The following is a 17,566-nucleotide window of genomic DNA, read 5'->3' as shown; positions in this document are numbered from 1 at the left end:
CTGAAGCCGGAGGAGGAAAGGTGGAGGTTTGGATGCGAGCTGAATTTTGGATAGAGATCAGAGCAAGGACTTTTTACCAGGAATGTCACCTCTTGCTGAGTGCAGTTAAATGCCTTATGAGAGCTGAGCAGACTGAAAGATATTTAAAGACGGGAAGAAGCTTTGATGTTATGTTGGTGTTAGTCTTATGTCTTAAACAGCGCATTTAAAAACACTTAAAAACATTACTGCTAAATGTAGCCTGCCCAAAACATGGTTTGAAATTAGTTTGGCCTATTGACATTTTTAAGTGTAGGTTTGTGCTGCTTTGTTGCCTCTTGCTGCAAAAGAAGCCCACATAGTTGCAGGTGAATGCATCTCCTAGAACTGAAGATTACTTTTTCCTCTGAATTATGCTCCATTTCACTATCCCTCAAAGTGAAGATCACTTAAACAATAGTGGCAGTAAAAGAGAAATCCAACATTGTAACATCACGTATAAAATACTGCTCTCTTGGCCTTGCACAGACATACTTCGAAGTAGGAATAATAAGGCATTTTCTGTAATATGTTTCAGTCCCAAGAGGAGATATCTAGGAATTAAAAAATTCCATGGTTGTGTAAAATTTACATTAATCCCTCTAACTATTAATTTTGACTCTAAGTCCATATAATTTAAAAGCTTTTGAAAGTGACCTTTGAGCAGTATCCATTGCAGCAGTGTCACAAGGCAAGCCAGCTGGCTGCAGGCACCCAAGATGGGAGAGCACGGAAGAGGAAGTTACGGCAAAGCAAGCACGATGCTCTCATGTCCATCTCTGTGAACTCTTGGGGACTGACTATTTACATCAAATTATCTGTTAGATTTCTCTTAATTAATGTAATGCTTAATTAAGCCTCTGGAATCTCTGTTGCAAACACATAATAATTCACAACCCAGGCATCACAGGGACATGAAAGGTGCCCAAGTTGCCTGTGTAAGTGTCAGTGCATATCACCCTCTTGAGTGTTGCAAATGCTCCCTGTACACTGGCCAATTAATTATATTCCTCCTTTTTGAATTACTCCTAACTCCCTTCCCAAAAGCTGCAGAGCAATGTACAGCAGTGTCAGGCTTCACTGGACCCCTTCTGCTCTGGGTTGCACAGGGAAATACTACCCTTGTTTTGCTGAAGGGGAAAATGGGAGGCCAGTGAGGTTTAAATAGCCAGAGGTGCTGTTGAAAACTTGGCTGGAGCGAGAGAAACCGCACTGTTTCATCTGTTGGGTAGTGTTCCCCTCCTCTGATCTATCCACAGATCTCAGGTTTTGGACATGGAGAATAGTTTGATGGTCACAGTGTGCACACTGAGACTGCATGACTGTCAGCTGGGTTAAATGAGGCCTCCTGGACCTTTGTTAAATGCCAGAAAGACTGATATTGTCCTGGGATTGCCGCAATGAGAAGTTCCAGGTTTCTGGCTGATCGCATTGGGTTAAAGATTAGGTCACATCTGTGAATGCAGCCTCGGGTGGCAGAGGGTATGGTGTGTGCATCTACAGACCGACTGGAGCCTTTCATGAGCCTGGCTGAGTGCTTACACTTGGAGCTGTACTCAGGTTTCCTCAGTCTAACTGTTTCACTGTTACAGGACCTGATAGAGTACTTCCTCCAGCTCAGGCCGTACCTGACACCTCAGCTTGGATGGGCTTTTTTCTTATATCTTTGCTACAGTAAAACTCTCACACGTTTGACATTTCTATCATGCTTTACTTAATTTTGTGATTATAAAGATAATTTACAATTAAGCAATTAAATAAACAATAAGTTAAAACACAATACATTTATACATAGTATTTCAAAGGGCTCAAAAGACTATCCGGTTCCAATACATTAAGACTTTAAAACAACATTAAGAGTCAAAGTGTATCCACGCCTATACTTATCATTGTAACAAGTGTGAAGACTCCCAACAGTGTACATTTTTTGGTTACAGTCCCTGTATACGCACAAGACCAGTGAAATGCTCAAGCAATTGCACAATTGAGAAGAGCACTGCACAAGACAGGCACAAACGATGTGCTGGAAGCTGCCTGGGGAATACGGGTTTTACCTCTAAGTGGAATTGACACTTGGGACAACAAATGGAAAGCGCTAGCATGCTTTCAGGAGCACAGGTGTGATACCCTACGGGGAGTGAGTCTCCATGTCACTTACTTTAACACTGTAGTTTCGCAGATGTTTCAGGTTAGTGCTGTCTAGAGAAATACCCCACCCTTCTCTGGCCATTTGTCCCTGTGCACATCTCACGCCATCCTTGAACCAGTGCAAAGTGCTCGTACATTCACTGAGTGAACCATCCAGAGAAAGTGACTGAGCTTAATGCTAACTCAGCAATCGGACATAAGGAGCACTAGCTATAGCTCCTGATTTCCCTGGTCATGTTCACTGTGCAGATGCACTGGCACAAGAAAGACACCAGCACAGGGGAGGGATCCGTGCCTGGGAGCAGGAGGGGTATTTCTGTAAGCAGCAGTACTGTTAAAAACATCTGTTAAAAACATCTTCATCTTTTTTATTTTGAAACAAGGAACATGTTTTTGAAGTGATTTATAGTGCAAATCAAATAGTCAAAAGCAAAATGATGGACTCTGCCAGAATATACAGTAACTTTTTATAATCTATTTCATCCCTCCTTCTCTCTGCCATAGCCAGTTAGTGCCCAGGGACAGAGTAGACTTTAGGTTTTGATATTGAAGGGTGTTCGGCGTAAAGAGTGCAGGGCCACCAGGCAGCAACCACGAAGCAATGCTCCAATATTGTAAATAGGATCTGTTCCTCCTCTCTGAGTACTCAAAGCCCACACAATAGTTGGTACAACAGGGGCTGCTACAGCCAGAAGATCTCCAAGGAGACTGTTGCTCCAGTATCTCCTCTTTATTCCTGTATTGACATACTCAAAGCCTTCATCATCATGAGGTTCTGTAAAATCAAGTTCTTTCATGAAACGATTTTCATTAACTCCGTGCTCCACCTTTCTGCATGGAGACTCCATGGGAGACAAAAGGATGGCAGAATTGGGATCACTTGGAGTTAAGTCCACTATGATACCAGAATCACTGAAGCTTTCAAGAGAAAATTCACCCAATTCCTTCAGTGAAGAAGGTGGGCTTAGAGGGCAGGTATCTTGAGCTCTGAAGATGTTTTGAATGAGCTGCTCCACATCTAGGCTATATGGCACCACGTCAGTCTGGATGGCCTGCTCCACCATCATGTTGTTGCTTTTCTCTGCCTCCTGGCAGTAAGTTAGTTTCCCGTCCAGAACGATTTCAAGCATTTCTTTAGTTACAGAACCACTGAAGGGAGCAGGATCACTCAACTCAGAGGTTGTGGTGGTCAAACTCTCTCCAGATGAGTCAGTCCCATGAGCTCTGTCTTCACTAAGAAGCAGCTCACTGTCTGCCACTTCCTCCAGAGTTTCTTCCTCTGTGATGAGGCTGTCTGGCACAGTGGCACACAATGCTAATGGCTTCCCCTCTGAGTCGCACGTGTATTCCAGGCACTGCTCATCCCTCACAGAGTGGTTTTGAGCAATCTCCATGCTCTGCAGCAAAGATTCCAGTTTCTTGTTTTGAATGTTTATGTCTATGAAGTATTTCTGAATTTTTTTGTCTTTCTCAGCCAAGCTGTTTTTCATGGTTTCAATAACCTGCTTGAGTTGTTTAATTTCACTTCTTGCTTCCTTTAAGGCGAGCTCTGCCTCCACACGATTGCACTCTTCCTCAATCCAGTCTTCCCTCATCCGTCCCAGTTGAGCTTTAAGCTCTTCTATTTCTGTTTCCCTGTAGCAAAATAAAAATGTTGTAACACTTCTGCTGACTGATCAGTTGAAGTCATCATGAGGCTTCATCACACAGGCATGGCTATGCTGCAGAGATGCTCCAAAAAGGAAGGAAATTCCTCCAGGTGCTATTTGCAGCCACCTCTGAGAGAGCCAGGACATGCTGGTTGATTGCTAATCAGTGTTACTGGCCTTGCCACACAACCAACAGCCTTGTGGGCTGTGCCACATCTCAGACATTTTGAAGCACAGGTGGTCACCTCTAGGTCAGGTGTAACCAGTGCAGTGCTTAACATCTCACCTACTGCCTCGCCCTAGAGGAAATGGGAAACAGCTGCTGGGACTCATCCACCATGCCTGCCAGCAGCTTTTCAGGTACAGCCAGAGCCAATGCTGGCCTCAGACAGCCAAGTGGGGGTCATGGCTGCAGGCATCTGGCTTGCTTTTCCCAGCATGGAGCCAGAGCCTGCTGCAAGCAAGTGGGGTTTGGGGGCCCCTATCTGAGTTGCATCCCTTGCAGATGCTGAGGTGGACCATATGGGATCCTGGGGACTCTGTCTTGGGCCTCCATTCAAACTGCCCTTTGTACCCCCTTGGATTGTCTGTGCTGGAGAGCCAGTTCTCAGAGTGCAGTTTTTGTGAAAGAGACAACATCTGTTGCTGTGCAATGCACATTGTCACTTCTTTGTCAACATCCATACAAAAGGTTATTGTTAAAAATTCAGTATATAAGCAACAAAAATACAAGTGGGCACACTGGTTTGAGTGTGAGGGGAACATTCGCAGTCATATTTCACTGAGAGAGGCAGAACAGGACACTAAGGCAATATATGCTGGCAAGTAGAAACTGTTCTATGTATAAAAGGCCTCAGTGCTAAATCTGGCTTGTAAAAAGTTATCCTTTGAAAATATTCAATTATGAAAGTTCCAAAAAGGGAGAAGAGACAGCTATATTTATAACTAAACTGCTTGGTATGAAACTTGAAACACCTGAAAACAACCTAATCATAATGATCATATTTCAAATTTCTTAATGGAAACTTTATGTGATCAAAAAATGAGTATAAACATTCAGGATTCCCACCCCCAAATGTTCCCAAATAAATCTTTCCGACACTGATTTCTGAAGTGAAGCTTACCTTTCTTTAAGTTTGCTCTCAGATTCTTTCAGCTTGGTTTTCAAATGCCGTACTGCCACTTCTTTCTGCTGCAGAGGAGTCAAATACTGCTCTGGATTTTGTGGTTTAATGCTGTGATTGTCACCACAAGAATTGTATCTCCCTGATCGCCTGAAAAAAACCCCAAACAAACCATCACATAACATCACTCCTACAGTTCTTAAGTCTTCGCAGAAAGAAAAACGTCGCATTGACTGATAAATGCAAAGCTTGACTCATTTAGGGCTTCTCAGTGTCCATACAAGTGACTCCTCTGGCAAATCAAATGACTTGAATGAACAGCAGATCTGAGGCTATAGTGCAAAATGTACTATATATGTACTTGGCTTCAGTGTCATTACATCAAATAAGACTTTAAAATACCTAGCCATCCCTTCACCCGAAATGGATGGTGTGTCCAAGAGCAGGCAGCTCGGCCCCTGGCAAGGGCACCCAGCTGCAGACACAGCCAGGAGAGGCAGCGCAAGGAGTTCAGCTCTGTACAAGAGTTAAGAAGCTGAGCACGCTGAAACCCACATTCATCCCATCTAGCTTTAGGTGTGTGTCTGACGTGCTTGGCTGTTAAGTTGTCTGATAGAGAGACTGAGGGAAACAGCAGCAGCATGGTGGCAATTTCTTCTCTGCAATACGTGTCACGTGCTCTGGCAGGTATCTGTGCTCTTTCCTGTACAGGAAACTGCACTTCTTAGGGAGGCAGGCTGAATTTTCACCCGAGTGTATCATATTTCCTGTACTACCCCACCCAACTCTCTTCAAAGTGAAAGAACCCTACAGCAAAAGAACCAGTAAATTCTCATGAGAACTGATGACATGAAAACGCATGAAGTAGCCTGCCTTGGAGTGAAAACCAACTGCAAAGGGCTCTGACGTACAGTAAACTTGAATTTTACGGTGGTGAAACAATAAGGCTTTTACATGGTATGGAGCACCCTGTTGACTCTCAAGCCAGCAATAAGAGGAATCACACCTATGCTGAGGAACAAGGTCATCTGCGCAACAACTCCTATAGCTGATCCCACACTACAGTGTAGAGAGGGTAAGTCAGCGCGATGAACACCGGGAGGCTGAAATACAGACTTACCTCATCACTGGGCTGCTGTCGCTTCCTTTGTATGAGCCTGAGTTGCTGCTGCTGGCTGAAGAAGCCCTGTAACTCTGATGGATATTAGCAGGATTCAGATGGGTTTTGCACAGTGTTGACGAAGGGTCCTTTCCATGGGAAGCAGGTGGGCTGGCTCCAGACTTGTAGGACAAGGATCCGTTATTCCGACCATAAGGGCCACGACTGGAAGAGAACCGAAATGGTGAAAGCATTATCCTCATCACAGAACCCATTATATGTCTCATTTTACACACAAAGTTCTCTAAACGCTAAACCAGAGAAATAAGTGAGTGGCCGGAAGGAAATAAAGTCCTGATGTTATCAGACAGTGCATGTTCTTTCACTGACTGGGGTGGTCTCAGTCTGAATTACGTGATCTAGGGAGACCTCAGCCATTTTCACATTTCTCTGTGGACAGCACAGTTCCCAGTGACTCTGTCAGATCATCCATGTTCTCTGAATCTCCTTTAAGTAATGAGAGGACTGTGGTCTGGACTAATGCCAAAAGAACCACACTTCAGCTTTCCCTGGCCAGGCCTGTGGAGCGGTGCCTGCATGTGGAGGATTGCTGTAAGGCTGCTTTCATGCTCCTCGGCAAGCAGCCTGAGGGATCACAGCGTGCAGTGAAAACAGATTTTGTTTGGGCCACTGTTCTTTTCTGCCTTTGGCATAGTGGGTGCTTCATCTGTCATGGTCAGCTATTCATTCGCTTAGATATCGTTTGAACTCCACAGAGAGCAGGCTGAAATAGTATTAAAATAGACAGTAGGAAACACAGCCTTTTCTTTCTTTCACCCAGTTTTTCTCATACGTATCTACCTTCCTTTTCCCACTCTTTATTAAATAATCTATCAACTGTGTTTGCTTGAAATGAGTTGGTACCCTCACTGCCTGACAGCTGCCCAAGGGCTGGAGCACTCTGAGGACAGCTTCCTGGGATGCATTACTCTCCTGCCTCCTTGATTTGTCATCTTGCACTACTACACTGCTTCCTTCATTCTCTGTGGAAGTTGTTCTTCTAAATGGTAATTAAAGGGCAGGTTAAAAAAAAAACCAACAAAACCCCTAAAACAAAAACAAAAACAAAAAACCCCCACAAACCAGAAAAAATTAAATCCATTCAGCGAAAGAGAAGACTTGAACATAAAAATTTAAATACCACAGAACTATGAAGCATCATCTCTTCTTTAAATTGTTTCACTTGGTTTCCCTCCTTCTCTGCAAATGGAACAGTTTATAAGGAACAGATGGTTGAGTGGCTGCTGTGAACCTTCATCACACTGCTGTGGTTTGGGTGATTTTATAATTATTTTACTATGAAATGCAGGACTGTGGTTTGTGACAACACTGAAATGTTTCATAGTGAGTTAAGTCAAACAGTTAAAAAAGAACATATTGCAAAGGAGATATCTCTTTCTACTTAATACAGTGTATCATCAGCTCTGGTGTGCAGCAGAACTTGCACAGGCTTCACACAGCAATGTATCTGAAGGAGCCTTATTAGAGAGGACTTCTGTCCAGTGAAGTAGGTCATTATGCTCTAATTTAAAGTTATATTAAAATGCAAAGTAGTACATGAAATGATAAATAATCTTAGTGAAAGTAAGGTGATCAATCTTACTGAGAGTAAGGTGATTTTAGGGCTTCAGATTATACTTAGTACCATTTTTTTCCCACAGCCAGTAACTTTACTTGTTAGATGTAATCTAGAGAGAGCGTAAGTAATGTTTATTTTTCTAGCAGTCTCATGATACAGATAGGAAACCACTCATTAAGCATCATTCTGACAATCTCTGTATGCTGGGGCACATTGCAACCATGAAGACGTCTGTGGGACTCAAGCATACGAGTATCCCGCTGCCGGTCCCAGGCTGCCTGCCAGCTCTTTCACAAAGGGCAGGAAACCAGTCCTGTCAATTTGAACTCTTTCCTCCTACTCCGCAAAATATAACCAGCAGGGATTGCGGGGGCAGAACACAATGTGTGCTGCTCCATCCCAGTGCCCCTGTATTTGCAAGCTGTCTGAATTTGCCATTCACACACGACAGGGAGAAATCTTACAGAAATCTTTCATGAAAGGTTCATTTAGAAACATGATTTAAAAAAAAAAATGTATATAGTTGTGGTTATCTAAAGGTTGGGCAAGGGTATTTCAGAAAAAAACCCCAACAACCCAACAAAAAACCATCAAAGGCAATATTGTCTACTTCTTCCTAAAAAAAATGAGATCATGATCTCAAGGGTGTATGCCAAGCTGATAATTTATGACAGAGATAAAACAAAGTGATAAGACCAAAAGGTTTAGATTAACTGGCTACAAGTACTGCTGTTAACTAACATAAACCCAGTTGCTCTCTTCTCCACTGCAGCCAATGCCTTTTCTTCCTTACCAAGTTGTATCTCCTATACTTGTTATGAATACACAAAAAAACCCCAGCAGTCGGCTGATCTGGCATATGGACAATTTTTGTGCACCAAATACAGAATTCTCCTTTCTTATTTCACAGTTCTCATCAGTGTGCTACCCAAGAGCCTAGTCCTATCCTGATTGTTTTAAAATGCAAGACCTTACACAGTAGTCTATCTTCATACTGGCAATATTCAGTAAAAATTGCTTTGCTTACTTGCGAGAAAAAGAAGATCTTTTGCTTCCAGCAGCAGACATATGGACTTCAGGTGCTGAAATACTGCCCGTGCTGCTTGAAGAGCTAAAATCAGCTTCACTGCCTGGAAAGGAAAAGGGAAGAGTAAAAACATGATGGAAATTATAACTCAGATTGTTTTCAAAATAACAGTGAATCACAAGCATCCTTCCTTTGTCTGTTCTGGGTGAATTTCAGAAGTTGCATGGATTTTCAAACATCCCTGAGGACAAGTACTGGATTTGTTCCAGATTTTCAGTATTTCTTCAGAACTGACACTTCAACAAGAACAGAAGAAACATTTGGACACAAAACCCTCACGCTACAGAAGCCATTTTAGGACTTGGATAGGAACACTTGTTGTGACAACCTGTTTGTTTTCTTGCAGCCATCAATAGAAGAATGAGGCTGTTCACGTGGTTCCTTAAGGAGCACAGTGATTATAAACACACAATTGTAACTGGATATTTCTCATGCTTTAAACCATACAGAAACACTGCTTCCTGCTTCTATTTTGGTTTCTGAGATGACATACACATACATGTATATAAGTATAGATGAGCATAGGCTAACAGGGTATTCATATATGTATGTATACACACGAACAGGTTTCATGTAGTGCAGAAGCATAGTGAGGCAGTTCTAATAACTTTAAAATAATCCAAAACCACATGTAGCTCTCAAGTCCTTCTCAGTTACTAAGTCATCTTTCTGATGACTGATTTTCTATGCATCATGGTTTTTATTTCCCAAGCTCTGGCATATACAAGGAAAACTGCTCTCATTTTGCTAAGGTCAGTAGTAGGTAGATATACTAAGAAAGTCTTACTCTCTGGAGAAAAAAAACAACACCTCAAAGTTAGAAATTTTTTCCAGTCTGTCACTCAAATGGCAAATGTCCTAAGCCATACCCCAGTCTCTTGCTGTAGAGCCACAATAGTGAATGGTGACTTCAGCCGAGGGGATGGAAATAACTTTCCAACATCCTTTAAGCAGCTAATCAGGGGGAGCATCTCCCACCTGCGAATTTCTGGGTGCTGTCCCATGCACAAATATCCCCAGACAGCAGCTGCAAACTTACCATTTTTGCTATCTTTTCCATATAGGGGAGATATAGCTGCAGCTACCACCATCCCCACTGTGGCAGACAGACCTTCAAGTGCTCAGTCTCTCTTAAATTCTTCGCAAGCTGATGGTGATGGGCGCACCTTGCACCCCAGAATACCTGGGACTGGGAAAAGGCCTTCAGAGCCTGGCTTCACAGCCTTAAAGAGGCTGAGACAGCCAGCAACCATGCTTACCATCTGGCAAAACTTAGCAACTGGCCCTAGGATCAGGCATGCTTGGATTTAACCCAATACTTTCCCTACCTCATCAGGTCCAAGACCAGCCCCCGCTTCTCTGTGCCTCTTCATCAGCCCAGCCCAGAATATTCCTCAGCCCAATTTCAAAGTGCTCAGATGCAAAGCTTATCTCTTCAAAAGGGGATCCTGGGGACCCAGCTCTACCACCTCTAACCAGCTCTTTGTCCCGTACAACACCCCCGATAATCAAACCCAAATAGTCACAGCTGTAACCAGATCAGAGCTGCGTACAAATTTGCAAGAGGAGGGAGAGCAGCAAAGCCACTTGGTTTCACAGGGTATTTATATCATGTCTACAGATGCAGATGTCAGTGACCCTCTCCTTGGGGAGGCAAAATGATCATGATGTCCAAAGCTGCAACAGAGTTTTCCTGATAAACAAAACATTCCCATCTACAAGACTAAAGTACACTTCAAATACTATCCCAGTACCACACTACACCCCAAACTACTTTTCCAAACAAGGCCTGAGCAGGTAAACATGTCACATGGATGTCGTACCTCTGGAGTTTAGGTCCCCAAAACATTCCTGCGCTTGCAAGACACCAGCAGCTTTCCCAAGGCAAGTCCTGGCTGCAGCACAGAGAGCAGGAGCCCCAGTCAAGGCTCATCTCTGGGTAAGTAGATCACATCATAATCAGATCTCGCTATCGAAAGCATTTCAAGGTAGCAAGGCTTAACAGTTGCCTCTCCCTGACCTGCCTGGCTTGGAGCACCAAGAGCTGCAGAAGCTGGCACAGCTGATAAGAGCCACCGGAGCCTGAAAACACAACCACACCAACAGCAGAGCTTTCGGAAAGACTGAGCTGCATCTGAGACCAGGAACTGTGTCTGCAAAGCACAAACTAACCTTTCTAGCCCCCGTTCTAATAACAGCTACACACAAGCTTAACACTTAGCATAAGAGACTACTTATGTTTAAAATTAGACATGTGGCTATTTATAGGATCTTTGAGAACATTTTATAAGTTAAAGGGGTCACTGCTAGTAATGATTCCAAGTGTGTAAGTGATGTTCAAGCCAATTTTGTGTGTAGCAGTGCTTGACAGCAATGCTATTAGGAGTCTTTAAAAAACATTTTCTCCCATTTGGTAGACATCTCTGAGCAAAACAACATGGCATCTATCCATAAAACGTCAATTGCAACATATTCTCCTGGGTAACTTCTGTCTAACAAATATTTTAACAAAAAGGTGAAACTCCTTATCTAACAGCAATGTGAGCAGGAGCTGAACATGACCTCTCGTTCCCCTAACGCCATTCTCCAGGCTGAGAGCTCCCTAAGGATGCCTGTTGACTATATTTGTTACTGACAATGCGATTGCAAAAGCCCCAGAACAGCCCACTAATTCAGCATTAGCCATGAAAGAGACTGACATTTCTCAAAACCACATTGCTTTTTCCTAACTGGCCAGAACACTTGTTTAACTCTGACCGGAGACTTTCCTGCTAAGGTCTTACTAACCCTTTCCTGCAAAAGATGCTACAGGTTGAGTCACCAGCTTCGACGGTGTCTCCTTTGGAATTCATTCATACATATTCTTCCGTGCTGCAGCCACCAGTGTCGCAGCGCACAGAGCCTGCCGGCAGCCGAGCCAGCCCGGGATGCGATGCTGGGAAGCCCCTCGCTCCGGCCTCCCCCGCCTGGCAGCGGGCTCCGAGCAGCAGCACGCCCACGCCATGGCAGTGGAGCTGTGTACTGCGCTGTGCAGTGGGAGGGACAACACAAGGATGGCCAGCAAAGTACCGTCACATTTTCCAGGATTGCTGCTTGCCGGGAATGAGTATCTGAGAAGCAGGAGTGAAATCTTGTAGTGTCTAGTGCTGTCCCTGCACTTTATTGCCCCATGGGCAGTGGTCCAGAGCTAAGAGTGCGCTTCAGGCAGCATCACGCCTTGTGCTGCCTTTTCGTCTCCTCCTGCCCTGACGGAATCGCGACAGTCACCGAGCTCAGCTGACACGGAGGGACAAGAAGGGAGCTGTGACGAGGCGTGCGGGCAGCGCGGGCCGGCACAGCCCAGGCAGAGGCAGGGAGGGCGATGATGGTGCTGCAGCCGCGTGTGCTCATCTGCGACCACGGCTCAGGGAGCTCATGCTGTCCTGCCGCAGCACAGGAATCCACGGGGAAACCTACTACGAATGCCTCCAGGGCAAATTTCCCCCCTTGCATGTGATGCAATTACAGATTTCGGGGCGGGATGGAGGAGATGCAGAAAGCTCCTTGTGCAAGGGCCAGTACGCCTCCAGCTGGCACTACTGCGTGTTTATCCCACTGGTGCCGGGCAGCCACCACGCCTACGTCTTGGGTGTAGAAAAGCCTCACCTTTAACTCTACCCTCTGCACTGCCTCAGCCATAGTGCAAGGACAACGACACAGTACAGTGACTGTATCACACACTGCATTCACAGCTTTTACAGGTAGAACAGATTAGGTACATCAGGCTTACCAGAACAGTATGCTAGCACAAAAATACCATGTCAAACCTTCTTACACAAGATCACACAACAACCCCACATGAACTCCTGGAGTATGGCATCCCAGTCTTCTATTTCTAGCCATTACAGATGCTTGGAGACTTTGTTCTATGGTCTTCTGGCCACAAAATCTTAAAATTTTGCTTGCACTTTAGCATTTAATGTTTTTCCTTCTGTAAGAATAAAGCTCAGAATTTCTTGTGTGCCTTTTGTTGCCCATTTGCCATCAAAATACTAGATTAAAATTAGGTAAAAAGGAAAAAATTCAAGCAATATCTGTGACAGGAACACTGACAGCTCATCAGCAGAACTGGACTCCCCAAACTCAGAATGCATATGGGCTTATTAAAATTTTGGTTTTTGTGTATGTCTTTCCTATTTGCAACTTCACCATTGCTTCATAGCTGCCAAAGTATATAAACCACAAAGCTTATCTATTTCTGACTCCATAAACATGACCTCTTTATAGGTATATCTGTCTTAAGCAGGTTTTGCGTATAGTCAGGGAAACAGAGCTGTAAATAAAACAGTGCTGACAGATACAGCTTGTCCTCAAAATGTAAAGCACTTAAATTTGCTGAACCTTCTTGCCTTCATAAGCACCTTGTTATACAGCAAAGAGACCAGAATAAGCAAACATTTTCACCACTTTGGTGCAGCTACTAGAGGAATAGGTGGCAAGCTGTCTCCCTAGAGAGCTTTATTTAGAGACCCCAGGGACAGAATTTGGGCCTGATTGCATAAAAAAATTCCCAGAAAAATCATTAGAAGCAGCTGAAAAAGTAGAGTGAATTCAGTTGTAATATCTGCTACTGAAAAGACTTGTATTTGTAAGAGATTTGGTTTAATTTATCTTGAGATATTTAACTTGCAGCTACATCTCTACCTCCAATATTTTACAGCATAAGCAGTATATATCCAGGAAACATTAACACTGCTTTTATTTTTCTATTTAATATGGAGTTGTTCCTGCAAGATTGATTTTGCACACCACAAACAATCTAGGAAAGAAAGCCACATGCATGGATGGATGTAAGAAAAAGAAGCTGTAAAGAAGTGATGAAGTCTTGCTTTAGCATTTCAGGCTTTTCTTCAGATGAAACCCTTAAAAATGATCCATTTCAAAAGCAAGGTCTCTTAGTGGGAAATGCACTGAATTCACACTGTCAAGACCATAGATGGGTTCCAGTCCCTGGCCTTTGACTTAGTACTTATTTTACTTCTATATATGAGGCTCTTATCTTGGATTTAACTATAATATTTCACACCAAACAGTAACTGGGTAAAACCAGATGTAACCTTGGGAGCAAGGAACAGGACACAGCTCTCCTCCATGTGGACTGCTCTAATCTTTGGGTGACAGAAGCTGCTCCCCCACACTCTGCCTCTGCCTCTATGTATTTTCCACTATAATGAGGTCCAGAGTCAGGGGAAGAAGTAGAGGATGCCCAGTAGGTCACATTGGAGGGCACTGAACACAGATCTTTTCCTCAAGTTCTAACTGCTCAGCTCTGGCACAACACAGCTGGAAAAGAGGCAATCAGACGGGATGTGAGGCATAGCTCTTGGTTGGCTCTCTATAAATTGTTCAAACCTTCCGGGTGAGGAGATCCAAGAGCAGACAGAAGACTTTAGGGAAGGACTGCTACACAGATCCTGCTTCCCTGTGTTTGAATCTAAATGTGCTTTTAAAAATTATTATTTATCTTGATTTTTGCTCATCTTTCTTGCTTATGCTTCTTACTTTGGAAGGATTGTTATCAAATAATTAAAATTTATCCCATTAAGCAGTTTTCTGATCTCATCTAAGTACTATAGTTTTGGTAGTAATCTGAGCCACACTAATGCAAATTATAAGCACTGCAGATCTCAACATGAATACAGAATGTGATTTAGTATGCTGTGAAACCACAATCAATCAAGCTCTTCTCTCAAAACACAGTCACTACAAACTAATTACTGATATTGGCTGAGAGCCATCATGCATATTCTGCATATCACTATGATCTGGGCTTGTGTTTTTCCTAATTGTTTTTAATTCATGGATTTGTAGAGCAGCCACAAGCGGATGTTGCAACAGACAAAGAGCATTACAAGTTGGAGTTTTTTGATGCTTTATGTATCTAAAGGAGATTCTTCATATAGAAATCAACCTCACCTAATTATTTTTTTCATGCTTCTATATGCAGTTTGACCCATTCCAACACCACCTTAAAAATGGCTCCCATAAATTTACTCTTCTCAGCCTGAAGTGACCTTTGTTAGGGGGAACATATGCTCATGGAGCAGAAGGGAACAATCTGGAGAACTTATCTTCATGTTCAAACAAAAAGGTTCTTTGTTATCAGAGGTGGAAGGATGCTGCTTTCCTACACCAACCTCAACACAAACATTGAGACTGGAGGTTCAAAAAGTACAGTGAGAGTTGTACATGACACTCAACTTGCATTCAACAGTTTTATAAAATATATTTCTAAATCCACCTAAGGACAAGTATTTTTTATAAGCAAGAATGTAGTGTCACCTTGGGAGATTTTTTATGTACCTGGTAGTACTATTTGGTCTGTTTGAAGGGAAATGGATCGGTTGGTCAGAAGTATTTTTAGAAACTGGAAAATATCATCTCTGGCAGGGATGACTTAGCAGTACACAGAAAGGCAGAAAAGTCCATCACAGACTGGGAAAAGATCCCAGCCCTCCCATCACATGGGTGGCAGAAGTTTAGCAAAGGGCTTTCAGAGGCCTCTTCAACACACATCCTAAATCTGGTTCCCATGCATAAGGAGGAGAGAAGCTGTCTGGGACACAGCAATGAGCTGCTCAGGCACACGTGCACAGCACATATGCAAATGCATGAAATCACATGCTAAACCCAATTCAACTGAAAACTTTTGCACAGTCACCCTTAATACAAGACATATGGCTTTCATTATAATGTGCATAAAACATTTTAAATCAGTTTGACATGTTTTCAACAGGCAAGAAAAAAACACTGGAAGGATAAATATATCTGGGAGGTAACTGACTAAACAACCCTGCAGTTTCAGAACGAAAAGCAAAATTTGTCATAAGCTAATCAAATATTTACTGATTATAAAAAACTATTAAAGTTCAAGTGTCATCTATAGAAAAGAACAGTAAAACCTAACCCAGTATATTGATTGGTTGCCTAAATTACCTTTTTTACAGTAACAAAGCCAAGGTAGGTCTGAAGGCAATGCATTTCAAGATATGACTGCTGTTATTTGCTGCTTTTTCCCCCCCAACAGCACTCTTACTGTTAAGAAGCACAAATGACAGACAAGAAGTCTGTGCTTTTTCAGCTTATTAATCCTTGTGGGTTTGTGGTCAAACTGTATTCCACCAGCTCTAGCAAACAGTCACAGCCTGCCCAGATTTCAAAAGTCAACAGCTTCCTATTATTTACAGAATTTCAGAAGGGTAGAACACAGACCTGTAATGAAGTGCTTCAGCATGGAAGCAAGACAAGGCTTGTAATATTAATAAAATATGAAACAAGTTTGCCAGAATTTTCTTTTCTTTTAAATACATTTTATGTAACGGTATATCTAAGACACACTGTTAGAAAGTACATTTACTATTTAGTTATGTCACATAAAAGGCTCCTTGGGGAAGTGATGTTCACCTTGCAGTGGCTAGAGACTGGATGTATGAAAGGAGGCCAGGTCTCCAGCTTGCAGGGGAATTGTGGAAGTGGCACTGCCATCTCAACTCAGAAACACAACCTACCAGTCTCAATTAACAAAGCTTCTCAGCTCTGCTAAACTCTTGTTTCTGGGCATGCCTAGAAACAGGTCAGCTTTAAAAGTGCTGAACAGTTTGGTGTCTCTTTCTAAAGACCAGGGTGGGTGTTTCACACTACACCACATAAATCAGGTTCCACACAAAACAAGTTCAAGGAAAGCTCTTTTATGCTGCCTGCTTTGCTGGGGAAAGAAAGGATCCACCTGGGATTTTTAGAGACATGTTTAGCTTTGAAATAAAGGAGGAGGCTGCACGTCATCTCCCCATCACACCTCCAGGAACTGCATCCAGCAATAAGAATTTGATAAAGAGATGCAGTTCTAGTCATTTCAGCTTATCAGGCCTTCTTCTCCAGCTCCTCAGTAAAACCACTCAGTTTGGAATGCATGTCTTCATTAACCCTCCTACATGGGTGATATCCATTTCCCACAGCTCCCACCTCCATCAGGAGAGCCCCACTCAACCCCTGCACACAACACATCTGAGAGAACAAAGCTGTGCCATCTAAAGTTTTGGGATGAGTTGGACAATCTCTATCTAGTTCTTCTTTTGGCTGCTGAGTTTTATTTATGATTATTAATTGTGGTTTCTTTACTGGAACAGGGCCTGGACATGCATTTTTCCTTTCTCCTGGGTTCTTCCCAAGCTCAGAATCATTAACTTCAAGTGAGAACCAAAAGAGAGTGAAGATATCTAAACCACGGCTTTGTCGGGATTTAGATTATCTAGGTACATAAAAGCAAGAGAAATACCACTGCTTAAACCAGCCAAGAGTTCAAAATTATGAATATCTGCAAAGACCTAGTAAGTTGTTTATGACTGACCTTCCACTTCAGAGCCCAATCACCACCTACTCACACGATGTCTTTATGGCACAGTGAAATCATATAAGTGAGATTTGCATGACTAAAGGCATTCCCTTAGCTTTCCATGCCTATGTATAAATACAGATATACAAACACAAGGAATATATAGGCCAATTCTCTCAATATTGCTCAAAAAGTATTTAAAGTAATGACTCTGAGGGAAACGAATATTTTAGGTAGTAATTTGGTCACAACAAAACAAAGATCTGAGAACACTGAAACTATTTGAAGTCAAACATGCGCAGAAAATGGAAAACCACTACTTTCTGTTTGAAATGATGCTTTAATTATAAAACTAAGAAATTTCTTTATTATTTTAAAAAGGCAATAAAAACATAAAAAAAAACCTCCCCAAAAATTCAAAATATTTCAGA

At 42.7% G+C, this 17,566-nt stretch overlaps 1 protein-coding gene across 3 annotated transcripts in view; it reads right to left on the bottom strand.

The window, feature by feature from the left end:
• Window positions 1–2,530: 2,530 nt before the first annotated feature.
• SYBU (syntabulin) overlaps window positions 2,531–17,566 on the bottom strand; it is a 39,758-nt gene continuing 24,722 nt past the window's right edge. For all 3 annotated transcript variants that reach the window (XM_018077455.2, XM_018077449.2, XM_025895468.2), the window contains 4 exons: window positions 8,705–8,807; window positions 6,060–6,263; window positions 4,940–5,089; window positions 2,531–3,801 (listed from right to left, as the gene is read on the bottom strand). In XM_018077455.2, coding sequence (XP_017932944.1) covers window positions 2,700–3,801; window positions 4,940–5,089; window positions 6,060–6,263; window positions 8,705–8,807 — 1,559 coding nt within the window. In that variant the 3' untranslated portion in view covers window positions 2,531–2,699. The remainder of the gene's footprint in view (window positions 3,802–4,939; window positions 5,090–6,059; window positions 6,264–8,704; window positions 8,808–17,566) is intronic.

Source organism: Manacus vitellinus, unplaced genomic scaffold (assembly GCF_001715985.3).
Source record: "Manacus vitellinus isolate BGI_N305 unplaced genomic scaffold, ASM171598v3 scaffold_1_pilon, whole genome shotgun sequence".
NCBI lineage: Eukaryota > Metazoa > Chordata > Aves > Passeriformes > Pipridae > Manacus > Manacus vitellinus.
The sequence above is the reverse complement of the archived record's forward strand: the minus strand, read 5'-3'. Positions and strand labels throughout refer to the sequence as shown.